This window comes from Canis lupus, chromosome 28 (genome assembly GCF_011100685.1).
Source record: "Canis lupus familiaris isolate Mischka breed German Shepherd chromosome 28, alternate assembly UU_Cfam_GSD_1.0, whole genome shotgun sequence".
In the NCBI taxonomy this organism is placed as follows: domain Eukaryota; kingdom Metazoa; phylum Chordata; class Mammalia; order Carnivora; family Canidae; genus Canis; species Canis lupus.
The window spans coordinates 30,027,010-30,053,291 of record NC_049249.1 but is presented as its reverse complement, the minus strand read 5'-3'; the positions used below and the strand labels follow the sequence as shown (position 1 = coordinate 30,053,291).

The 26,282-nt window shown below is 37.7% G+C and overlaps 1 protein-coding gene and 1 long non-coding RNA gene across 10 annotated transcripts; one reads left to right on the top strand and one right to left on the bottom strand.

Moving 5' to 3' along the window:
* Positions 1–1,216: 1,216 nt before the first annotated feature.
* On the bottom strand, positions 1,217–4,096 carry LOC119866603. Its single transcript, XR_005380707.1, has 2 exons — positions 3,847–4,096; positions 1,217–3,567 (listed from the first exon to the last, which is right to left on the bottom strand). It is a non-coding gene; the product is annotated as an uncharacterized LOC119866603 (long non-coding RNA).
* Positions 3,205–24,345, top strand: TIAL1 (TIA1 cytotoxic granule associated RNA binding protein like 1). 9 transcript variants are annotated; one of them, XM_038578961.1, is made up of 15 exons: positions 4,328–4,449; positions 5,951–6,018; positions 10,434–10,530; positions 15,243–15,392; positions 15,666–15,720; positions 15,878–15,965; positions 17,022–17,090; positions 17,330–17,397; positions 17,859–17,934; positions 19,129–19,237; positions 19,557–19,652; positions 19,757–19,841; positions 20,119–20,242; positions 20,578–20,717; positions 21,532–24,345. In XM_038578961.1, coding segments are annotated over exons 8-15 (759 nt in total). In that variant the 5' UTR covers positions 4,328–4,449; positions 5,951–6,018; positions 10,434–10,530; positions 15,243–15,392; positions 15,666–15,720; positions 15,878–15,965; positions 17,022–17,090; positions 17,330–17,395; the 3' UTR covers positions 21,659–24,345. The 9 variants fall into 9 exon arrangements, 8 of the variants coding, with proteins under 8 accessions (XP_038434884.1, XP_038434883.1, XP_038434887.1 ...); XM_038578959.1 differs by lacking the exons at positions 17,022–17,090; positions 17,330–17,397 and adding an exon at positions 6,520–6,581 and having other exon boundaries at positions 4,243–4,449; positions 15,294–15,392; XM_038578957.1 differs by lacking the exons at positions 17,022–17,090; positions 17,330–17,397 and adding an exon at positions 6,520–6,581 and having other exon boundaries at positions 4,321–4,449.
* The last annotated feature ends 1,937 nt before the right edge of the window (positions 24,346–26,282 follow it).

Genomic DNA, 26,282 nt, shown 5'->3' with positions numbered 1-26,282 from the left:
ATTTCTTGGAATTATGAATAAAACTGCTGTAAATATTCATGTGCAGGTTTTTGTGTGGACTTAAGTTTTCAACTTATCTTGGGTAAATATCTAGGAGCTATGTTTAGCTTTGTAAAGAAACCGCCAAAATCTCTGCCAAGGTGGTTGTACCATTTTGCATCCCCACCAGCAATATAGGAGAGTGCCTATTGCTTTACATCCTTGCCAGCATTTGGTGCTGTTAGTGTTCTGGAGTTTAGCCATTCTAATAGGTATATTCTTTTTTCTTGTCTTTTATGGGGGGGAGGGGCTGTTACTTTTTATTATATTTAAAACAATTAAAAATACATTGTATACACACTTTGTGTGTGTGTGTATATATATATACACACACACAGTTGCATTCCATATAAATACATATGTGGAATATAAATTTATAAAAAGGAAAACAAGAAACGGTGAAAATTTGGGATTATGTTTACCCCAGGTGAAGGGAGGCAAGAGGATCACTTAGTGTATGTGTAGGGTGGGAGGCAAAACATTGTATACACACTTTGTGTGTGTGTGTGTATATATATATATATACACACACACAGTTGCATTCCATATAAATACATATGTGGAATATAAATTTATAAAAAGGAAAACAAGAAACGGTGAAAATTTGGGATTATGTTTACCCCAGGTGAAGGGAGGCAAGAGGATCACTTAGTGTATGTGTAGGGTGGGAGGCAAAACATACATTTGGTTGTAAATTTTTGTCATTACAACTTTAAGGTGGAAAATTCACAGCTATTATTACATTAAGAGGAACAATTAATAAAGGTGGGTTGTATGTGGTCTATGTCCTAATCCCCAGAATCAGTAAAATGTGTTATGGCAGAAATGGGACTTTGCTGATGAGATTAGAGGCATGTTGAATTGGGGAGATTATCCTGGCCCTGTGTAATCATCACAAAGAGTCCTTGTAGTGAGAAAGGAAGGCAGGAAGATCAGTCGGAAAGAAGCCTTAGAAACAGACGTCAGAGAGGAAAGAAGTTCCTATGCTGTTTCTGAAGAGGGTGGATGAGACTGAAAGCCAAGGGATGCTGACAGCCTCTACAAGGTAGAAAAGGCAGGGAACCCATTCCTACCCTAGACCTCAGGAACAACCAGCCCTGCCAATACCTTGATTTTAGCTCTACTGAAACTGATTTTGGACCTCTGGCCTCCGGAGACGTAAGACAGTAAATTCCTATTATTTTAAGGCATTAAGTTTATTACAGCAGTAACAGGGAATTAATACAGTGGGCCAGGCATGGATCAATGACTAATTGCAGGGATCCCTGGGTGGCGGAGCGGTTTACCGCCTCCCTTTGGCCCAGGGCATGATCCTGGAGACCCGGGATGGAATCCCACGACCGGCTCCCGGTGCATGGAGCCTGCTTCTCCCTCTCCCTCTGCCTATGTCTCTGCCTCTCTCTCTCTCTCTCTATCATAATGTGACTATCATAAATAAATAAAAAAAATTTAAAAAATGACTAATTGCATTATGATAAAACTGGCCCAATACTAGGTCCAATAAAAGCAGGCCAACAGGGCAGCCCGGGGGGCTTGGCGGTTTAGGGCCTGCCTGCCGCCCAGGGCTTGATCCTGGAGTCCCACGTCGGGCTCCCTGCATGGAGCCTGCTTCTCCCTCTGCCTGTGTCTCTGCCTCCCTCTCTCTCTGTGTCTCTCATGAATAAATAAATAAATAAAACCTTAAAAAACAAAAAAAATAAAGCAGGCCAACAAACACCCTTGAATAACTCCTCACTGTTTCAAAGACAAAGCTCAAATCCTCGGCCTGGTACAAATCCTCCACAACACAATTCCATAGAGCCCACCTCTCCGAGCTCTCAAGACCCCCCACTCCACCCACACCTTCCTTTCTTCTCCCTCCCCAAGTAACAATATATATATATACATATATATATATGTATATATATATATGTATATATATAAACCTTAGATCCTGGTCTCTGCACCCTTTTGCAATTCCCACTGGCTGTTAAGGGGTTCACCGCCCCCGCTAGGGGGAATCTGAAGCTTTCCAGGTTCAAATCCCCCTCCCCCTCCGCACAGGCCCGCAGAGCCCACTCTTTACAGCTGGGACCCCTGAGCTCGGGCAACAGGCTGGAAAAATCTTGATCACCGCCCTTCACAGTAACATTGTGATTCACACTCAGTAACATTCTCCCGAAGATGCTGGGGGGGTGGAGGTGGGGGTGGGGAGGGGATGGAAGCGCACCGTGACCTGTTGCAAAAAAAAAAAAGAAAGAAAGAAAAAAAAAATCCTACGGGGCTAGGGGAGCACTTTGGAAAATAGCTGCCTCCTTTCTCAAGCAAGGCTTCGTTTCCCGTCTGCATGATGGATGTCTGCCAACACGACCTTAAGTCTGTGCACGTCTCTGCCCGAACGTTCTTTTTTTTTTTTTTTTTTTTCCTTTTCCCCACTCCAAGAAGTCAACAAGGGATATTCGGGGGCATCAGCACTGCGCCTTACACTGACCCGATGAGTCACTTTAGTGGAGGGCTGCTCCGCTCACCACATTACCCGCCGCGATAACGGATGGGGAAACCTTTGAAACTTCTAAAGCAATCTCCGCAGCCTACCTAGACCAGGAATACCTATCCGCGGGAAAACACGCCCCAAAGACAAGGCCAGACCTTAGGAAGCCCGTGGGGACCCAGCGAGCGCAGCTCCCGGCTCAGCCTGGACCCGACGTCGGCCACAGCCCCTCCAGCCCGCCGCGCGGGGACGGGGGGGGGGGGGCGACTGACGACCCCCCGTCGGCTGTTTGGATGCACAGAGAACAGCTCGCCAAGGCCGGCGGACTCCGACACCACGCGGAGCCACAGCGCAGCTTCAGCCGCACTTGAAGAACCCGCTCTCAGGCTGGACGAGGGCGGAGCGGTAGCACAGGCTGAGCCAACTGGAGAGCCCTACAATGCGGCGAGCGGTCCAAGACAGCCCCCCAGAGCGAGGCACTCTGGGACTCGTAGTTTACTTCCCGGTCAGCGCTTTTAATTCCCATCCCGTCCCCCGCTGCCTTTCAACGTCGCTTCTATGCTCTCCCTCTCCTTCCAGCACGCCAACTTCCTGGTCGCCGCACGCCCTCACGTACGACTACACTACCCAGAAGTCTCTTCTTCGCGACCCAGCGCGCCGGGGGCGCCGGCAGTCTCCCGCGGACTACAGTTCCCAGAAGTCCCCTGGAGAAGCGCTTCCCTCTCTCCTTTCCAGGACCACAATTCCCAGAACCTTCAGCTTCCCGGCGGTTCCCTTTTTTACTCGATCTCTCCTCGGGCTGGTGGGGTTCAGCCGGCCGGCAGGCACGGAGCGGACGTCGTGATTCGTCGGGACTGGGCGCAGGGTTTCCTTAGCGGCCTGTTTTGCTCCCCACTCGGTGATTCCCTTTACAGGCCGTCGCGGCTGGCCTGAGCGGTGACCTGGCGGGCCGCGCCTGCGCTCTGCCCCGTTTCCTGCCTGGCTGGTGGCGGTGGCCATTTTGTTCATCCTCCTCCTCCTCCTGCTCCTCCTGGTTGGAGCGCAGTGTCCGGAGCGGGCTGGGGGGAGAGAGCCCGAGAGCAGGGTTCGGTGGCTTTTCCTCTGTCCCCAGCCGGTGCCCGGAGCCCCCCTCCCCTTCCTCCCCACCCCCTCCCCTCCCCAGCCCTGCCCTCCCCCTTGTCCCGGGATCGCTCCGTCGCACCCACCATGATGGAAGACGACGGGCAGCCCCGGACTCTGTGAGTACCCGGGACGGGGGCAGCCAGGCGCCGGGAGGCCCGGGCGCCGCGGGGCGATGCGGGAGGGAGCGGGAGCGCGGGGCCGAAGCTGGGACTTACGGCGGCTCCTCGGCCGGGGCGGCGCGGACGCCAAGTGCATTCCTCCTCTGTCCCCTTTTCCCTGGGAAGGAAGCCCTCCCTTCCCCCGACGCAGTCACTTCCTGGGGTCTGGGCTTCGTTTCGACCTTCTCCTCTCGCGCCCTTCTCTGCACTCCCTCCCTGGGCCGGCCGTCCGCACGGCCGGGGCTGTCAGGCCCGGGAGAGCTGCTCCCCCTCCGCCGCGGGGGCCCCGGGCCGGGCCGGGCGCCGCCGGTCCCCACGGGGGCAGGGCCTGGGCGGGGGTGGGACCGGGGGTGGGACCGCAGCCTCGTGCCCGGGGGCCCGGGAGCCGGGGGGCCCGGAGCCGGGAGCGCCCCCGCCCCGCACGCCCGCCGCCGCGCCGCTGCCGGCCCGCGTCGCAGGCTGAGCTCCCCGAGGAAGCGGACACGGAGCCTCCACTCCAGCCCGGGCTCGCTCCCTGCCCCACGTGCCCCCGCCCACGCTGTCAGACGCTCGCCGAGCGCCCGCTACTTTCGAAGTGCAGGAGGGATGCCTCTGCCGCCCGAGCATCTTTCCCTTCTTCGAAGTTTACTTTGAGCGCTACCTACGCTGAACTGACAGCCAGTTAGTCGTTTCACTGCTTTCGCTCTTCTGGTGTTCCCTTCTCCTGATCTGTTGTGTGCTTTGAGACCCTCCGGAGTTGGATAAAGTGTCGTCTATCCCCTATTCGATGTGTGTCTCCTGAGCGCCCTTTTCTTCCTCTATCTTGCTGTGGCTTTTTTTTTTTTTTTTTTTTTTTTACACCTGAAGCCCGGTCTAATGAATGAGTTTCAATCTTCCAACCGCTTGTTCGAGTTTTCCTTTCTTTCCTAATGAAGAGTGATGACTCAGCATTTGCATTCCTTTCCGGGATAGTGTGGCTCTCCTTTCTTTTTTTCCTGCCTTTTTTTTTTTTTTTTTTTTAAGAAAGTCTGGGTGATTTCTAATGAACTGTTTAAGTTGGCCACCTTTGGTTTTCCTAGCCTCTGCAAGCTCAGCACACCTACCTCCAGTAGAAGGAGTCAGATCGCTGCTTTGTTTTCTCTTGCCTCTGCCTGGTATTGATACGATCATAGTCCACTCCGCTCTGCTATCTGTTGGGGAAATTACTTTTTGGGGGAATAGATGAAGGTGGATGGGTACTCAGGAAGTTTGACTAGATTCTCATCTCTTCTACCAAAGAAAGCGCTCAGTAAAGAAGATAGATATCTATTTACAATATTGATAACAGGTTTGGGGTTTTTTTTTTTTTGTTGTTGTTGTTGTTTCATTTGGGAGGGGTGGGGGTGGGCTGGCGCTCTTTGTATTCCTGGTTCTCTAAATGTCTCAACCAAAGTATTTGCCATCCTGTTTTGAGAATTTGAGACCAACTTAAGCACGTCAAATGCTTCAGTGACAAAAGTCTGCTTTGGAGAAGTTTTATATTTATATTCTGCGCTGTCTCCCATTGCTGACTTTTTTTCCCCCAGAAAAGAGAGAATTGGAACAATTTGAAATTTGCCCTTTAAAATCTGTTGAAACCAAGGCTTGATAGCCACGTGTGCTGTGATGGAAGCATCTGAGAAAGCGGATATAGTGCCTAGCTAGCATGTATTTAACAAAGATAAAAGTTACATTGTATCTAAACATCAGAAATGTCATCATTGCATCATAATAGCTACTGAATAATTGGTAAATTCTCATGGCACCTTTCTCATTAACTGTATCTGTTCCTTAAGAAGAGGAATTCCTGGTTTTGTGGGGCTAAATAATTTGCCATTTCGCTACCTTTAATTCATATAACTATCTTTGCATTTGCCTTATCTTCATCTCCATCAGACCTTGGACCCTTCTCCAGTAGACTAATGAGCTAACTTTGTCACTTCTTACCTCTGCTCTCTCCAATCTCCTGTTTTTCTCTGAAACACACTTACTTCGTCTGTGTTTACAGTTGTCTAAGAATGTGACATGTGTACATGTGAGTAAAGAAACCTCTTGAGCTTAGTTGTACCTGTATGTCAGTACATGTTTACTATTCTGTCTTCCTTTTTCCTTCTCCCACTCTTCTCTATGGGAAGGGTTTTTTTTTTTTTTTTTTTTTTTTTAGACAAGGACTGCTACATCTTCCTAGGTCTTACCCCTGCAGCACTTAGTTCACTGCCTGGAACACAAGAGGTACTCAAATATTTTACGATGATTATACTTCTTTGAATTAGTATTAAGGTTTTTTAAAAGTCCTGATTAATGTAAAATCATGAGCAGACATGACTGTCATACATGGTGTGGTCTGATAATTTTTTTATATATATTTTAAAACCTTTACATGTGGAATTTTGAGATAACAAATGTTTCAGATTCAGGATTTCTCGATCAGATTTTAATAAAAATAATGTATAGTCTAGTTTTTTTCTAAGTGTTCATTTTACATAATTCCCCTCAAAGGGTTCTTTTAGGTGTAAGTAACATGATGAAAACTTTGAACGTGACTTTAGAGGTTGACATCTAGTAGGGTTTTATTTTGTTTATTTATGGAGATCCTTTTATTTTACATTGTGATCTGTGGGTTAGGTTTTCAAGTGGCTAGTATGTTGTAAAAGAATGTACTCTTAACAAAGCTTATCTTAAACTGTTTCCTTAAAATGCCTGTGTGTTACTAGTGAGGTTTTTTTCCTGCAGACACACACAAGCTAAGACATATGGTTCTATCATCAGAAAACAATATGGTGTTTATAGCCTAGGTAGGTCTTTAAATATTCATTACCTACAGTATTACTAATTTATTTGATGGTATTTAAAGTGGTATAGAATTGCTTTGATGTTGAGCCTAAAGTTTGTTTATCCTTTAAAGGTCTGTTTTCTGATGTTCTTTGTTCTTATTTGACATTTATTTGGGGGTAATATATATTGGATAACTTGTGATCTAAAAAAACAAACGAGATCATTCTGTGTAATCTGGTGTTAGAAGTAAACTGCCTAACACCAACCTTGTGGGACCCACATTTCAGACTTGTGTTGTAGGTAGCTTTTGAGTGCAGAGATTTGATCTGAATCTCTAACACAACATTAAATTATAGCAGTGCTCTATTGTGGTTTAAATTTCATTTATCTGATGCCTCAAAATTCGTAGGAATTGTGGATCTGGGATTACACCATGTTATGCTATGCTTTCCTGTTCTTTATTTCTGATAGAAGCTGTCAAAAGGAGGAAATAAAGCAGTGACTTAGAGTATAACCTGAATATTTGAGGGTAATAGCAGAAGAAACTATTAGATTCCATTATAAAATTGCTTAGCTATGTGATGGATTTGGCTATATTGTGGCTGTAACGAAGCACCTCTGTCAACTCAATCACATTCTCTGTTTCTTTAAAATGCGTGTGTGCGTGTGTCAATATCTTGTATATAGGTGGTCAGTTCGCTTGTACCCCCTTGTACCTTTCCTCCACCTTGCCTCCTTCCTAAAATAAAATACCCACAAATTGATGAGTTCATTTAGAGGCCTGTTGAAGGATATTGTTATGAACAAAAGCAAAAATGTTACTTTCATGGAGATTTAGCCATACTGTCTTGTGCAAAAGTACACGTAATTAATTTCAGCCTTGGTAAGGCTACTCTTTTCAGAGTGAGAGCACATTCAGTGTTGAAAAAGCTTGATTAGTCTTCTGAAAGGCATGATGTTCTTAACTTAAAATTCTGCCCAGTTGGACATAGGAAGTAGTTTGGCAATGTGAACTTTTGCCTACAGTGAAACTGCCAAGTTTCTGGTCTCAGATTGGATTTTAACCCTTAAATTAGGGATAAAAGCATCATTTCCCATTTTTAATGCTTTAGTTCCAACAGTTCCTGTTCATAGAAGACAAAATAGACCTAAGGTATGCCTTTTTTTTTCCCTTCAGTAAATATTGTTTTGGAATTTCCTCAGTGTTTATTCTTTGAATTGACCTCCTAATACAAGAATTTGAGCCATTTGCCTTTTTCTGTATTTTGTATGTTTCAGGCAGAAACTTTATACTTTAGCACTTGGAACTTTAGAATATATTGACTATTTCAGAAGAGAAAGAAAGTGAAGTGTAGGAACTATAATTTAGAGAGAGAAAAGATACTTCTCTGTACTGCCAAGAGATGATGTTCTTTCTAGGTCAGATGTTGAACATCTGCCTTACATATTTTTGTTAGTATTTATTTTGGGACATAATTTTATGGTATTGTAAGATACTTACACTGTGCAATACAGTATTTTAAAAAGTTATAAGTAGTTTCTTTGAATACTATGAAGGATGAAGGCATATGCAAATGAACGAATTACAGAAATTGAGTAAAGGAAAGGGCAGTCTGAGATTTGGATAAAATATAGGTGAAATTATATGGTGAATTACATCCCTTTTATCCCACTAAATTAAGATGTTGTACATGTTATGGAAGCCTTTTTTAATATTAGTTTTGGAATTTAGTTTGCTGCTTTACCACTGAATTTTTAGTGTAGATATTTGAAAAATAGGAAACCTTAAAACTGGATTTTTGTATTTCGTGTCATTCTAAACTTAGATTACCATTTTACTCCTTAGCATCAGTGCTTGAAATGTAAATTACCATATCTAAGTGTGCCTCTGGAAAGTCTTCAAAATTTATAACTCACTCGAAAAAGATTGACTTGGAATAAAAATACTATTAAAACTGTTAGGTGTGGAAGGTAGCTAATGCCCATGCAATTTTTGTGAACAAATCCGTGTTTAAGCGGTAATGCAAATTTAAAACTATTTAAGTTATTTACATTGTATTATATGAAAATAATTATTCTACTATAACTTTGTTATTAGTGTCAATATGTGAAAATCAGTTTTATCCATTCCTCTTCTATTCTCTAAGCAATGAGCTAACTAGCACTTTAGGCTAAATGAATATAACATTTAGGAGACCAAGGTCACGTCTTCATTTTCTTTATAGAGAGTTCTACCTCATACAAAAAGAAATTATTCCCTGGATACAGGCTCACAAATCCCTATGAGTTAAAAAGGGACAGGCAGTTGTCTGACGAGCTTATAATCCTATAACTTTTGGTACTGCTGGAAAAAGTGTGTCATTCCATGGCCTACCGACGGGTCTGCTCTACTTTAATTATAAGAAAAAGATGGCGTGGTAGACCTAAAGCCGTTTGTCACTAGTTTAGTCTTCTATTTAAGTAACATTGGACGTGTGGTTCACTTTTAGAGCATGTAGTTATTAGTGCCCATTGCAATGAAATTCTTAGTTGAACTGGGAAATCGCTACTCATTCTTAATCAGATCATTTTTTTCCTTTTTACACTTTACCTTTTCTCAGTTTGTTTTTCCCTTTCAGGATGTTCCAGCTTAAAGCAGTTATGTATTTAATATGGTAACCATAGGTGCAATGCTCATTTTGGTCTCCGTGATCAGTTTCCAGATGTTATATATTATCGTTAAGAAAATAAAACTTAACGTCTTTTTAATTTCCAGGAGTAGCTATGTTAAAATTTATAAATGTTGTTTAGTTCATGAGGTTGTTCACAACAGATGTGAGTTTTAGGAATTATACACTGAGTACTAGAAAGACTGACAAGTTTGGCCATTTATTAAGCTAAATTCATATAAATCCATGGACAAATCATATAAAACCAGGTGGTCATTTCTGGATGGTGGTATTCTTTTCTTTTGAGTTTATCTGTATTCTGAATTTCTTAATATAGGAAAGAATACATATATTCAATATGTAATTTAAAAAAAAAATCCCAAATCTTTAAATCAGCATAGTGGAAAGTATACCTAGATTTGTCTTATATTTCTCTGAATTTCTGGAGAAATCTTTATATTCTGTTATCTACAAATAAAGGTATATTTTGTTGGTTCTGGTGTATTTTACACTAGGAAATTTTTATTATTTTTGCCCTGCTTTCCTAAAACAAAACAATGAAGATATACCATCAATGAGTCTTATTAGCAAGACAAAACAAAACCTTCCAATCTCTGTGTTTTGCTATAACTCTAATTCTGTTCTTTGTTCGCGTAATTGCTTTTGTTGGGGATCTAAGATAAACTCCCTTTATGTCTAATGTCTCTTTATGATCAGATCTTATAATTAATCAGTATTTTTGGTATTATTTATGTGTGTGTGTTTGTGTGTGTGTCTCTCTCTCACACACACACATACACATTTTCAATTGTGTTTTACATCCAGAATTTTTTTTTTTTTTTTTTTTTTTTTACATCCAGAAATTGTTGCTATCTGGAGATTGGTTTAAATTTGTATTATTTTTATTCTAATAAATAAGATGAGAAAATGATATGTAGGATATGGAGTAATAATGCTTTGGGGGTATGCAAGGTCACAGTGATTTCTTCTTTATAAAATGTTTGAAGTGATACATTAGTGGCCTGATTTTAGTACCCTAGAACACTTGCTGCTTTTCTAAGTAAGGCTTCATCTTACCTGCATAGGATTAGGCTTAATCGTAAAAAATTGTACTGAAGACAGAGGAAGTTAAAATGAAATAAAAAGTGTTGAGTTAAATGATAATGCATTAGCGTCAGAGCTGAAGGGAAATGCTGATAATGTATTCTTTTTCTTCTTGAACAGATACGTAGGTAACCTCTCCAGAGATGTGACAGAAGTCCTTATTCTTCAGTTATTCAGTCAGATTGGACCCTGTAAAAGCTGTAAAATGATAACAGAGGTAAGATCTTCCCAGTTCCATGTGCTGACAGCGTGATGCTTAACATGGGAGATACATAAGTTGATTAATATCATTTTAAAATGTCACTTTAGGCCTCAAGTTACTCTGATGGAGAGAGATTCACATTTATTGTGTTGACTTACTACTTTGATTTGGCAGACAGACTAGGTTTAGAACGGCGTTTTATTTGCGAGGACAAAGTTTGTGTGCTGTTACTCTCACGTGGTCATTTTTCAGGATGTAGTTACCTTCGAGTGATTCTGCTTGTAAAAAAACTGTTAGAACGTATCTCATAGTGCTGAAAAACCAGCTAATACTTCATACGATTCCATTAAGAATGTTACCTGTTCAGATAATCTGCATGTAAGGTTTAGGAATTAGTGTAGTAAAAGAACATTAGGTTCTTGTGTGCGTAGTGCAGCACCGTGCACTGTGGGTATCTCTACTAAATACTAATAATAGCGGCTGTATGTAGACTGGACTTAAGTTGTTATGGTGATCATTTGGTTTTTCCTCTTTGCAAAGAAAACTTTCTTTTTATACTTTCCTGGTTAAGACTGTGTAGCAGTGCCCAAAGGCTCGTGGTTCAGTTCATCTTCTTCCTTTGTCTTTATTCACCCACACGCTTTTTAGACTATTTACTCTGTACCAGCTATTCCAGGAAGTTCTAGAGATACAGTGCTAAATAAGACAGTTCTGGGCACTAGAATTCTACAGCCCGATGAGGGAGACAGAGGAGTTAACAGGCACTAATGACACATGCTGTGGGAGCACAGGGGTCTGGTACAGTCTTGGGCCTGGGGAGGCTTTATGGCTTTATTGGAGGAATCAGCATCTAGGCTGAACCTCAAGGATAGCAGTGAAATCTGAGGAAGAAGGGATTCCGGGTAAGAGAAGAATGGCGATCCAGTCTGGTAAACGGAGCAGGTGTGCTCATGAGAGGAAGTTGAAGGTAGAGACCATGGTGTGGTCGGCGTTCTGAATGGGATTAGTCATAAAAGATGGCAGGAGATGAGGCAAGAGTGTTCAGCAGGGGCTGGAAGCTGTGCTAAGGAGTTTGTGTTATACCCTGTGAGGGGAACTGTGAAAAACCCGTAAAGCAAATTGGCCTTTTGATTTTCTTTCCTAGCTATTAATAATCCTTCTTCTGTTCCAGTACCCCTTCTTTCCTTTGATCATTCATTCATTCATTCTTTGATTCATTCATCAAAAATTTACTTTATGCTAGGCACTATTCAGAGTGCTATAGCTCTGGGGCTATAGTAGAAAGCCAAAGGACACCCGTGAGTTTACATACTATTGAGAATATTGTTAACAAACAAGTAAACAATAATTGCAGATAGGCATAAGAGCTCTGACGAGAATAAAACCATTCTGTGATGAGGATTGGAGAGTTGATGTTTATATAAACTAGGTGGTGAGGGAAGATGTCACCTCTCTGATCTGAGACAGGAATAAAAAGATGGTGCCATCTGTGTTCCGAGCTAGTGGCAGAGGGAATGGCAAATACAAAAGGCTGTGAGTTGGTAATGAACTTGGTGAGTTCATGGAACCAAAGACTAAGATGGCTGGAACCTGGGGAAGTAGAGGGAAGTGGTGGAAAATGAGTGTAAAGAGATAAGCAGGCAGGGTTCAGAATCACCTATGGTAGTAGGGGCCATGATACATAGTTGTGGTGGAGTTTTAAGCAGAGTAATGAGGCACTCTGGTTTGCATTTTTAAGATTATTTAGAGAATGGCTTGTCATGGAGAATGGATTGTAGGGTGCAGGAATGGAAGAAGGTAAACCAGCTGGGTTTATTTTACTAGTCTATGTAAGAGCTGATGGGGATTTGTTCTTTAGATTGGTAGCTGTAGAGATAGAAATAGGGAAGTTTGGAATATAATTTGCGGGTGGAATCAATTAGTAGGACTGGATGGGCTGGGGAACATGAGGGAAAGGAAGACATTAAGAAAGACAAAGGCTCTTGTTTGCAGTTGTGTAGATGGTCATGCTATTTGTTCAAATGGGAATGACGAAGGGAGGCATAGTATGGTTGGGGGAGTGGTAGGAATCAGGAGTTCTGTTTTGACAGTGTTAAACTGCAGGTGTGCATTAGATATCCAAAGGAACATTTTATGTAGATAGTTGGGTAAGCTGAGAGACCGGTGCTGATGATACCGGCTTGTAGGTGTATTTGAACCTATGGGACTAGATGAAATGTGGACATGGTTCACATTTCACTAGATGAAATCTAGTCCCTTGATCTAACGAGTGCTGATGGAAGAGGGGTAGAGTGGTCTAGGTCTAAGTGCTGGAGCATTTCAACATTTAGGGTGATGCTTAGAGTTTGAGTTAAGGGGGAAGAACTGCCTTCTGAAAGATTTTCCATTAAGAGAACCAGAAAACCAAGAGGCTATGTGGAACCTAAAATGGAATATTTAAAGGAGGAAGAGTTGTTAGCTGTTTTGAGTACTGCTTGAAAGTCTTAAATGAAGACAGAAAAGGGATCACAGAGGTGGCAGAGGGGTCACTGGTGAGCTCAACACAAAGTTTCACTGGCCTGGTTGGGTAGGAAGCCGATTGGAGTGGGTTCAAGAGAGAATTGGGATGTGAGAAAGTAGAGTCACTACAAAATTTTTGAGAAACTTTTGATAAAGTTTTAATAGTATTCTTTTTAAAAACTGTGTGCACAGTCATCCATTTGAGGGGAGAGGGATTTGAAATGAATTTTTATAATTCATCCGTATTCTGCAACTCCTACATTCAAATTTATAGATAGCTGTAAAATCTCATCTTGACGTTTATGTCATCCAACAAACATTGGTGACTACTAATCAAGGTAAGGACACAGTTGATCTCTAGAATGTCCCTTGGTGGCATAAATGGGAAGTGTCCAAAGAGCTAGGCGTTTATTTCCCTTTTCATAAATTCCATTTCAGTATATGAAAAATGCTTTTTTCCCTTAGTTTTGTGATTTTAAAATTTATTTATTTATTTATTTTTTACTTGAGGTATTATTTGTTGTAGATTCTAGGTTTCTCTCTATACTATCATGTTATGTTACCGATTTTAAGGCTAAAAAATTCTTTGACTGGGTTGGGACAGAAATCAGTGGTGTCTTACCTGGAATGCAGTGTGATGTGAGAGAGAGAGAGAGAGAACACACACATGCATATATGCATATATTGAATGGGGTTGGCCTGCTACTAGTTAGGTAAACTTGAAGTCAGTCTCCATGAGTTAGGGTAGTTTACTAAAGTGTCTTGTTATCGTGGATCTGCCATTGGACTCCTGTATGTTTTGCTAGAATTACCAGTGTTTTCTGTAAGGACCATCAGGGCTGAGGAGATAGTAAAATGAAAAATTAGCTAGCGTAGTTTTTGTTTGCTATTTACCTTTGCATCCTTTCTACAAATGAATGTTATTGATAAACGTTAACTCTTTTACAAGAGGAATTTAAGCATGTTTTTCTTTGGAATCTTTTCCTCATTTCCTTTCTGTACCTCTTAACAGAGTTCACATGGCTACGACAGTGGGATTTTATATGAGAGCCCGTAGTTTTCTTGTCAATATTAATGATCACACTTTTTTCCCCCTCAAGGAAATGCCTTCTGGTTGCTTCGTCACTATTGTTTTTAGACGTCTTATTTTGGATTTTTCTTCTAAAACTTTCCCAGAATGAAAAACCATGGTTATTGAAAAGATCTTTATTTTATCTGGTATTTTGTACCCCTTGTAAGTGCAACTAGAATTTTAAAATAGTATTATTTTTTTTAGGGCGTTTTACGTTGAAAAGTGATGAGTGTTTTTAGCCTTATGCAAAAAAAAGATGTATTTGTACAATTTTGTAGTTCTTCAATACAGGTTGCAGTTTTATAGAATTCAATTCTGTTTTGGTTGTTATAAAGTTGTTATAAAGTATAAAGTTGTTATAACTTAGGTCATACTTTCTGATTGTCTTCATAAATGTCTCTTTGCCAACTCCTGTCAAGCATAATATTGTAGAAAAAATTTAACGAAGGTTTCTTTTTGTGTGTGTGATCTAAAATTGTAGCTTTGTCCTGGCATATTTTATTCAGACATTTTCAGAAATCCTTTTCTTGATTACTAGCATACTTTTCTGGCTTTTGAAGACTGGATTTAAAGTATATTGAATCTCCTGTTCGTTAGAATAGTTTGAAAGATGGGGAATTCATTTCAATAGCAGATTATAAATTTGAAATTTTTGTTTTTATTTTCATCCCTTATCCAGGAAAGGAATACATAATCATCTCCTCATATGTAGTATTCATCCTAGTTTTTCAATCATAAGTAAAGTTTCTCAAGTTGGTTCGTTTCTGTATTTTTTTTTTTTTTGTCCCGGGACAGTTTATGAAGGATTATGATGCATAAATAGAATTCATCCTTTTGAAAATTATGTTGGGAGAAAGAAGAGCAGTGGTAAGGAGTGGAGTGGTCCTTAAGGTTTTGTTAGGTCTAATATAAAATTCTATTTTATATTTAACATATTCCACCAGGATTCTATATTTTGCTTTAATAATGATAGTCATGATTCTATACCGCTTTGATGGTTCTGTTTGAGTACAACAGTATTCTGAGGTGCAAAGTCAGGTGTAGCTGTAAATCTTATTTTTTATTTTTATAAGTGTTAGGCTTTCATAAGCTTTTGCAATCTCACCTTGTACATTCCTAGCTGTCAGTAATGTTTTTTCCTGGATTTTCTTCTCAGCAACCCGATAGCAGAAGGGTCAACTCTTCTGTTGGATTTTCTGTTTTGCAGCATACAAGCAATGACCCATATTGCTTTGTGGAATTTTATGAACACAGAGATGCAGCTGCTGCATTAGCTGCTATGAATGGGAGAAAAATTTTGGGAAAGGTAAGATAATAGAATGATGGCACCTCATGAGTAATATATTTTTGCATGTCAAATTAGCTTGTGTGCGTGGTTTTTTTGTTTTGTTTTTAGCTTGTATTCTTTTTAGCAAGTTTTTAAACAAATATTCAACTCTGCGGAGTGATGGTTTTTGCTTATTCAACCTAGTGTTTTTACAAAAATTATCCTGTTTGATAAATGATTTAATAAGTGGTAAGTGTTACGGTTCTTAATGACATGCCTAATAATTGTATTAAATATAATCTTTATTTTTAGGAGGTCAAAGTAAACTGGGCAACAACACCAAGTAGCCAGAAAAAAGATACTTCCAGTAAGTACTCCTGCTGCATTTTACTGTGGAAGAGTTCTGAAATTATCCTGGCAGCGCTACCAGCTTAAGTAGGGTTTTTCTTCCCTTAGTATTGCCTGAAAAAGGCTTATTGTAGCTAACTTTTTAAGTATTTGATTACCAAATGCTTTGATTTCAGATCACTTCCATGTGTTTGTTGGGGATTTGAGTCCAGAAATTACAACAGAAGATATCAAATCAGCATTTGCCCCCTTTGGTAAAATATCGTAAGTATCATAATCAATACTATACTCTGTAGTGATAGGCAAAATTATATATGATTAACTTGTACTGGAATTAAGATTTTCTTTCCCTAGTTAGTGTGATTTTTTTTGTTTGTTTGTTTTGTTTTGTTTTTTTTTTGATTAGTAGATGTTGTTGAAAATGTTAATGTCATTTCAATGTTTTGGGGTCTTGTTTTCATCTAATCCTGTGTATAATATGTTAAAATTTTTTAAGTGATTGTTTGTTATCTTTGAAGCAGATGTTTGGGTGGAAAGCCTAATATAAAGTCCAACTTTCTGTCATATGTTTTCAAAATTTGGTGGTTAACTAAAAGTGAATGTGATGTATACTGTGTATTAAACTTTTATAGGAAGAGTTTATAAATTGGGAAAAAGTAGGTAAATCCTTGGGTATATTGTGGTTAAATTCTAAATGTACATGTTTAATTATAATGATAAGTGTGTTTTGATATTTTAGCTGAAAAGTAGTACTATTATAATACTAAAATGTTTCATTGTCTGAGCCATAAATGTGGGATTAATTAGTGGATGTTTTTTTCTTACTGGTATTTGATTTCTGCTAGTTAGGGCCTAAATGTTTGATTTTTAACAAAGTTTATGCTCAAATCTCACTTGTATGTTATGTGATCAAGTACATTGGAAAATTTAAAGTGGTTTTATAAGTTCTATAAAATGTTTATTGCAATTTATCTTTCTGATTTAAATCCGTATATTTTATGTATTTCCTGTAGATTTAAATGAAATGCTATAGTACTACTTTACAGGAATGTGTTTCACCTAAGAACAACAATATTTTTCTGTATACAATTTGTTGTTCTGTAGATTTATTTGAAAGAAAGATTTAATTCTTAATTTTCTATTTTGATATGTGCTTTGCTTTTTAATCTTTAAATGTGGTAAGTAGTACTGTTTTAAAAATCAGTATAAAAAATAATACAGGTTGCTGTTTTTTGATCTTTATTTATTATACCTGAGACCTGCAGTTTTTCTAAAGTCCAAGTCACAATTAAAAGTAATAGCATTCTGGTTATTTTGCAGAATTGCTCATAAGAATGGACAGGATCTTGAAGGCTAACTGCAAGGAACTGTGCACACTGGAACTCAGTTGTAGATTTTTTTCTCATTTCTATTTATTCTTATTATACATTATTTATATATACATATTTTAGTATTTACATTTTAACATTCTATATTCAGTGGAGTTCTATATTTCCAATCATTTTAACTTACTCACTAAAATTTCTGTGTAAATTTGTTGTTTTCGTACTGGTGTGCTTAGCATTGTTGTTAGTTTTTTATTCTCCTTTCTTAAATTTCTGAAAATGTCAATTTTTCAAAATTTACAGCTGCCCAAACTCCAAAATGATGGTAGAGAATTGACCAAGAAAAATAAAGAAATCTGTTAACAGGCCATGTATGCCTTTTTAATTCCTATTTTTACCTCTTTTTCAATTTTTTAATATTTCATATATTTTGTATCACTAGGCAGAAGACATTTAACTATTTAGAGATTGCATGGTAAAGTAGTTAGCATTGTTACAGTAATTTATAGAACCAGTAAACCTTAGAGGACACTAGCCAATAGAATATTAGAAAAGGAAACTATTGTTCCTATTAATCTTCCAATTTGAGCATTTAGTTTAGAAAGTGCAGGCTATTTGATTAGGTTGCATGTTTATTACATGTTTTTGTCCTACTGCTTTTTTCTAACAGGTAAAGAAGCGTTAGGGAGAGTTCAGGAATGGCAGTAGTTAATTAGGGCTAACTGGAATTTTATTTAAAAAAATGCTCACAATACAGTGTGTGTGGTTCCTTTTAGTTTTTATTTTGAGGATGACTCTTACTTCCCTCATTTAGCTGTGCTTCTTTTCACAGGGATGCCCGAGTAGTTAAAGACATGGCAACTGGAAAATCCAAAGGCTATGGTTTTGTATCTTTTTATAACAAACTGGTATGTTCTTTCAACTCAATGTAAATTTACTATAAAATTTAGTCGTTTATTAATTGGAATCTTGAATATTCTTAGATGTTGACTATAAAATTTCTATGTAATTTTGTGTATTTTAATAGAGTATAATTGTTTTCTTGGAAATAGCTAGAAAAAGGCTGATTATAAGAAAGACTATTATGGTTGCATTAATGCATTGGTGAAGGTAAGATGCTGCGTTGGAAGTCAAACTCGACTAGGACGTATGAAAAAAGAAAAAAGAAAAGACTAGGACATATGAACTCATCTCAGAATTTGGAGGGAAGTTAAATTATATTTAAGAGTTTTAACTTTTAAATTATCATCCATACTTTTGTAGTTAGAATATTAATGACTATGGCAAATTATGTAAATGAAAATTAAAGTGATTCATCATGATTTTTGCATATATTCTTAAAAAGGTACCAGAATGTCTAAGCATTTGTAGTAACTTTAAAATCGGATGATAAAGTGGGCTTTGATAGTATTTAGACCAGTTTTAGCGACTTTTAAATTACCTGTATCTTATTGAAGTGGCAAGATAAAGGTTAGGAGCTATATTCTTTTGCTTAGATTCATTGCAAATTCACATTAGTTGTGATAATTAAATTCATTTTTATTGCCAGCATTCTAAATCCTAATGTGGAAGTCTTCTGTCTTAAAATGAATTCTTAATCTTGTATCACAGTCATAGTCCATTGCTACTAGAATATAGATTTTGGGGTATGTAATTTAGACCATAGTATTGGGAGTTTCTGTATATTCAGTAAAAGTTATGTTTCAAATCAACCGTTAAATTAGGATATTTGTGAAGAACTTTGTTTTATGGGATTCTTGATTTCCCTCTTTCTGGTAATCAGTGGGATTATGATTTTTTTCTTACATATTTGAATTATAATCCTTTTCCCTCCCCTCGATGCTTAAATGCTGTCCTAGTATTTTGAAATCTGTGAATACAAATAGTTTTGGCATATCACTGAAGTTCAGATTTTTTTTTTCCTTTTTTTTGGTGATACTAGTTCAGTTTTGTTTATTTAGGATGCTTAGTGAATTCATTCCCTTTACTGGTAAGATTTATTGGCTCCAGCAGTGCCAGCATTTTATTTCATCTTCCTGGGTCTTATATGCCACAATTTTCTTCTTTGTTTGTAATTGCTTTCTTTCTCTTTTTCTCTGTAGGATGCAGAAAATGCAATTGTGCATATGGGAGGTCAATGGTTGGGTGGTCGTCAGATCAGAACCAACTGGGCCACACGTAAACCACCTGCACCTAAAAGTACACAAGAAAGTAAGATGTGTCTACTGTGTGTGTTAAAATTATGGATACTTCACCAAATCCTGAATTAGGGTAGTCTTAATTCCTTAAAATATAAATGTTATTACCATTGTAAGGCTCGTTTCATCTTGAATTTAATTGGTAGTAATTGGGCTTTGATAATTTGGTAATTAGTATATTTGGAGCTGTGAACTAGCTGATTGTTTAGATCAAATCATGGTGTCAAGAAGAAAAATTCAGTTTTCACCCCCAATTAGGTGTATCTCCGTACATAGTAATCAGTTTGGTAACTACTGTACAATCAACATTTTTGTTTTCTTTCTGTATATAGATAACACTAAGCAGTTGAGATTTGAAGATGTAGTAAACCAGTCAAGTCCAAAAAATTGTACTGTGTACTGTGGAGGAATTGCCTCTGGGTTAACAGGTATAGTGTATGGTTCCCTCCTCCCCTTCCCTGCAGAGCTGTATCACTCTTAGTGTCAGTATCGTAAGTCTTAAGTATTTTATTTGTGTGTTTTTGTTTCTCAGATCAGCTTATGAGACAGACTTTCTCACCATTTGGACAAATTATGGAAATAAGAGTTTTTCCAGAGAAAGGCTATTCATTTGTCAGGTAAAATTCTACCTACAGGCTACTCCTTTCTTTGACCCATGCCTTTCAGTTACATTACTTGATACCCTCCGGTATCAGTTTTTGCTACTTTAGTAGGTTGGGCAACATAGTACTTTAACCTACCTGTATGCATACTGTTCTTTAGGAAAATGCCAAGTTGACAGTTACAAACTAATACATTTCTATATTTACTGTGTAAGTTCTTTTCTTTTCTTTTTTTCTTTTTTTTTTTTTTTTTAAAAAAAAAGGACAAAACCCTCATATCTTCCCCTTTTAGATTTTCAACCCATGAAAGTGCAGCCCATGCCATTGTTTCAGTGAATGGCACCACGATTGAAGGACATGTTGTTAAATGCTATTGGGGTAAAGAATCTCCTGATATGACTAAAAACTTCCAACAGGTAATTCGATTTTTCACAGCACTTTTTAAGGTTTCCATCTTACATATCTACATAAAAGCTTTAGAAACTCTGTAAAATAAACAAAATAAAGCATATAGCTGCTTTCAGTTTATTTTATTAATGCTTTTTCAAAAGTGATTATTTTGCGGTATTAACTGAATCTTAATACTTTCTTTCCACAGGTGTCACCACCCCAATAAACTTAGACAATGATAAATAACAGAGTCCTATTCACATAAGGGTGCTTACTTAGTTTTTCTCTTCCTTGTCTCCCACTTTCTTCAAATACTGTGTTTCTTACTTATTCCCTAAAACAGTAATTTGCTTTTTCCTAGGTCGACTATAGTCAGTGGGGCCAGTGGAGTCAGGTTTATGGAAACCCACAACAGTATGGACAGTATATGGCAAATGGGTGGCAAGTACCGCCTTACGGAGTATACGGGCAACCATGGAACCAACAAGGATTTGGAGTAGAGTAAGTTGTTTGGGTTTTTCCATATAGAAACATACAATTTTGACAAAAGAAATCAAAAGTATGTTTTTCTAGGGAGAATCTATCTCAAGTAAATTCATCAGGCTATCTGATATTGTTAGAGTTACAGAAACCTTATGAAAAGTGATTTATAGTGCAAAAATGTGCTTTTTATTACCTAGGTTACTTTGAAGTAACATTTGTGTCCTCCTATCTCTATAAGCTGTTGGTAGAATTTCATTTCATTTGCATTTCTAATCTATTTTATCTCCTCGTTTATTTTTGCATGGAAGAGGTCTTTGTCTAGATATGTTTAGAAATGTAATGATTTCTGTCTGTTGGGTTGTGTGAGAAGTCTAAGAAATTATGTGGTACAGAGTAGCTTGCTTTTTTTCCTTTGTTCATAAAATGGTTTTGTCCTTTGCTTCTTCCCCAGGTCAGCCTAGATCTTTATTTTTACTGATTCCTTCTTCCTTCTTTTTCCGGCACGAATTTTGTGTTTTTTAAATTTCTTAAATTGATGTACCATGTGTGCAATAAAGGATAGGTAGATGATTTGTCATTTTTAAAAAATCAATTTTGAGATGTTCTTCAGAGAAGTCATTGTGTTAAGTTGTGATTATGTTAACAAAAATTTGAGACTAATGTTAGGATATGGATTCTGCATGTGTGGATGTGTGTCATTTATTTCTTTGTTGTAGATGTGTTGATTTCTTATTTATTCTACGATGGGGCTCTGCTTGATTTTTGTATAAAAATATAGATAATTTTTTCTTTGTGTTTGCTCAAGATGTTTTGTTTTGTTTTGTTTTCCAAGTCAATCACCTTCTGCTGCTTGGATGGGTGGATTTGGTGCTCAGCCTCCCCAAGGACAAGCTCCTCCCCCTGTAATACCTCCTCCTAACCAAGCTGGATATGGTATGGCAAGTTACCAAACACAGTGAGCTGGGACTCTAAACAAAATTGTAATTCACGATAGCTTCAGTTTCCTGTGACACTCTGAAGACATGAAAGTAGACATCGGAAAATGAAAATATTTATTTTAAAAATTGAAATGTTTGGAACCTTTAGCACAGCTTTGCTTTGGTGAAGGACACATGTCTTCTAGTTCTGCCTTTTTAAGTTTTTGTTCATGATGGATATGAACATGATTTTTCTTTGTGTACAAAAACTAAAATAAAGTCAATAAAGACAATTCTGACTACAAATTTTGATATAATAGGAGAAATGGGTAATACATTTTGATTCTTAAATACTATTCCATTTTTATCTTGCTGTTCAGTATTTTAACTCACTGTGTTTTTAAAAGAGCAAAAAAAAGGGAGGATCGTGAAAAACTGGGAATCACATATAAGTTCATCCTGAACCTTGATACTCCCCTCCCCTCCCCTGAGGTGGACCACATTCGAAGTCAGCAGAAAAAAAGTGTGATATTGAGAAGAAATTGCATGTTTTTGGAGTCGCTTTGGAGGAAATACTTTCTTTATACCTAAAGAAACTGAAGCCAGACTGATAAAGAAATTTTACAAACTAAATAAGGAACAGCATTATTTGAGTTACTTGAGTGAATGTTGGTGGTCCACATTAAGACATATTTTTAAAACTTTAAAAAGTGTTGATTATTAAAACTGTAGTAAATTACATTTCATTTTGGGGGGGAAATTCCAAGTATGGTGTTTGTATTTAAGTCAGACAGTCATACTTGTGCTTTTACATGAAGTTTAAATGATATACATTGTAAATATTGAATAACTACAGTGTTTAAAAAGCATGCTTCAACATAGAAGTAGCAGCAATGTAATTATTTGAAGTAACACTTAACACACTCCACTGCATTGAATGCAATGGATTGATAAGAATGTTTAAGACTGACACTTCCAAGGTTGGCTACTATGTAAAATTAAAATTATACAAATTACTATACAGAAAAAGCCTTAATTTTAATTTCATACAAATCTTTGATGCATAAGTACATTTTAAAATGTCATTGGAAATTAGATTTTTTTTTCTTTACATCACTTGGTATGTAAATACCTTGATTAAAACCTTGTAAACCTATTCCAAGGTTCCTATAAGTTGTATAGTACAAGTGTTTTTAAAAAATCTTGGGGTGTTTTTTAAAATTAGATATATTTTGCCCGAGAATTTTTTTAACAAGATTGCTAAAACATCTTATTTAGACAGTTTGATGTACCAATTTATAATTGGGTATTCAGCTTAAGTAGTACACAGAGTTGTGACTTTTATTTTTATTTAACTTTTTTTTCCTTGTGGGTAGTGTGCATGGGATAATAAGCCTGATCAGAGGCTGAGTTGTATGTGTGCAGAGTTTGTAAATGAACCAATTGGGTAGATGTAGAATACTGAAGTTTGCTTCTGAGATATTTTTTCAGGCTGTGTGGATAAAACCTGCCTCAAATTTCTATCATAACAAGAATGTAAAAGATAAAATCCTATGTATTCGAATTCTGACAGCTAGAGGGTGCAAATGTTTAGGCAGTGTATTTGAAATGTTGCTTTGAGGCCTGGGCACCAAAATGAGAAAACCTTTACCAGTTAAGTAGTAAGGTGCAATTAATACCCGCAAATTACTATTTTTTGAACATTTAAAGTCTTACAATTAGCTTTAAAATAATGATGATTTTATAAATTGGTGACTACAATAATTCTGGTATTATTTTTCTTCTTCCCTCATTTACAAGAACAGTCAAATGTATTAAACATGAATATTTGTGGGGTCTGAAGTTCATCTTTGGGCCAGATTTGTTATGGCACTTTAGTTTTAACCACAGGAGTCATCTGTGACCCTCTTCTGTGTAAAATTTACCCTTATTTCTTTGTTAATGGCTAGTGTCCTTGGGGGATGTTATGGAAAAGTTACTTTATATTTTATAAGGAGAACACTCAAATTATATCAATTATGCCTCCTAGTTTAAAATTTCTTGAATATATGTGAAACTTGAACAACTAAAGACTTTTTTTTATATATTGATATTCTCAGTTTGCCTTTTTTGGTCTGCCAGTAAATTAAGTAGCTTATTGCAATAGCAGTTAAACGTAGCTGCAGTGTTTCCTGGTTGTATATTCTATGATTTAATAAAATTATCCAGACTAGTTATATCGCCATAGTAAACGTATTACTGAAGTGTCCTTCGTCTCAATCTGAAAGAGAGAAAGGTTTCATGATCAGTTAGTGGAAGTTATTTCATATTAAATGGTTTTTAAAATACAAAGCTACTTATCCAAATGAAATGCACCATTTTAAAATACAACTGTCAAGCTAACACAGACTCAAGTCTATTTTATAATAAAGTGAAGTCAGTGCTATCTTGATCAACTTAAGCCTAAGAATCGTTGTCTTTTCCATGTTCATTAAAAACAACAGCAGAGATTCTTTGGCACGTGACAAAATGTTTCTTATTTCTTAATTATTTTGAGATTTATTTTGGTGATGTGTTTCTGACTGCCATCTTTGCTCTAATAATCTCTCTACTAGTATTTCCCCCATATCATTCCCACTTGATTTTTATGTCTGCTGGCAGTGAGAGGCTAAAATGACTGGCCAACGTAAGCCAAAGCTGTAAACCACAGTTGAAGTAAGTCTTTCAATAAAGACTAGACTATATGATAAGTGGCTTTTTCTTATTGTCGTTTATTACTTAATTATTCCTTCCAGGCTGCCATGAAATAAGCAGTTTTGTTGTAACTTATTAGTAAGGTATATGGAATATACATATATTCAGGATCTATGTGTTATGTATAAGTGTCAAAAGTCCATTGGCTTTGTTGAATTAAATTTTTTAATTAAAATTTAATTTCTGGATATGGAGCAGTAGAAACCTACATCTTTCTAAAATTGTATGCTCTCCTGAATATTAATATAGTAAAATTTTATTAGAGTCCCCAGATAATGGAAATCATTGTTTTACCATGTCTAGGTTGATCTTTGGGAGTATCTGCGAATTAAGTTTGCACTCAACAGACAAATCAGAAAAATTAAATCTTACCTGTTTGTTAAAAATTAGTATTTGGACTTCCACTTAATACAATTTAAACCTTGAAGTTGGTTTTTAGTGTACATTGGAAAGGTGCAAAAACGATAAAGACTTTATATAAGCCTTCTGTTCCAAATGAGAGGTTTTGTTAAATGTGAATTCTATGTGTAGTAATAAAGTGTCCTACTTTGTCTGAATAGGTTACCATGAGTTAGGATGCCATCCATTCTATTTTGAAACAAGGAAATAATGTGAATAATCACGACTTCAAATAAATGTGTTCATTAGTACAGATTATTGTGAAATGTGGGCTCCAGTCTGCTCAGATGGATCTACTTTGACAATTAGTATGGAGGCTAGAAGCTAATTCACAAGGTACTTTGCATAAACATCTTTTTTGGGGGTAAGAATGACTTTTGGTTTTAAAATTGCCTGAATGTGAAGGAGGTTCAGTTTATATCTAGGAAGTTTAGGAGGGGTGGGGATGTATATATAGTTGGGGTTTTTCGTAATCTTGGGCAAAAGAGGGCAGTAATAATAATTGACTTTTTGATCTAGTCAATATTTTGAGGGAAGAGAGCTTAATCCACATCCTGTACACAGTTTGGTTATTAAACAATGTCAATGAGAGTAACTGTTGACAAAAGGTATGTATCAAATTATTGTCTTAAATGTTCTAACTCCGTTCTAATACAGTTGCTAAATTTGACTTTTCCAAATTGTGTTTTTTGCAATCACTAACCATTATTTCTCTGAAGTGTTCTTTGGAAAAGTGATCGCCATCTAATGTTTTGAAGTCAGCTTTGAAAGTCTGCCAGACAAATGCAACTGGAGTGCTGTCTGCTGGCTGTTAGAGGAAGGGCAGGCTAAGCAACATGTTGAATAGTAATCTCGGTGGAGCTGTCCAGTTGATCTTGCAGTTGGGCTCAGCTCACCTACAGATCTCCTGTTTTGACTCTGCTTTGTTCTGGTGAACTGACAGACACTCGCAAAGAACCTAGTGCCAGGTGATACTCAAAAGTTGCATTTTTGAGGTAACAGGTTTTGCCGTAAGTAACCAATTGGTATCATAACTTGCCCAATTAGTTTTTTTTTTTTTTCTTTTCCTCCATCTTTCTTCCTGGGGTTTTGGTATACTAATGAAGAAAAGTCCAAAACCATCCTGACAGAATGGGCATGAAGTATGTAGCCTTATGCAACCTGCCTGTTTTGAGAGTTGATACTAATGTATGTTTTACATTTTCACAGTTCGTTTTACTGTTTGAGAGTTGTGATTTGAATTGTTTGATAGGTGGTTTATTTTTTATTTTTATTTTTTAAAAGATTTTATTTATTCATGAGAGATACAGAGACACAGGCAGAGGGAGAAGCAGACTCCATGCAGGGAGCCCGACTTGGGACTCGATCCCGAGTCTCCAGGATCACACCCTGGGCTGAAGGCGGCGCTAAGCCGCTAAGCCACCGGGGCTACCCCAATAGGTGGTTTATATAATTACTTTTGCTCACAGAAGTAAAGCTAATTCATAAATCTTAACATAGCTAAACAAAATTGAGAATGCCGTTTTAATAATCT

Bases quoted from the DNA above. Each gene is read 5' to 3' on its own strand.
- TIAL1 (XM_038578955.1), top strand. From the start codon at position 3,716: ATGATGGAAGACGACGGGCAGCCCCGGACTCT. The intron at 10,531-15,242 runs GTAAGATCTTCC...TTTTCTTCTCAG, and splicing joins GCTGTAAAATGATAACAGAG to CAACCCGATAGCAGAAGGGT. The intron at 19,842-20,118 runs GTAAAATTCTAC...TTCCCCTTTTAG, and splicing joins AAAGGCTATTCATTTGTCAG to ATTTTCAACCCATGAAAGTG.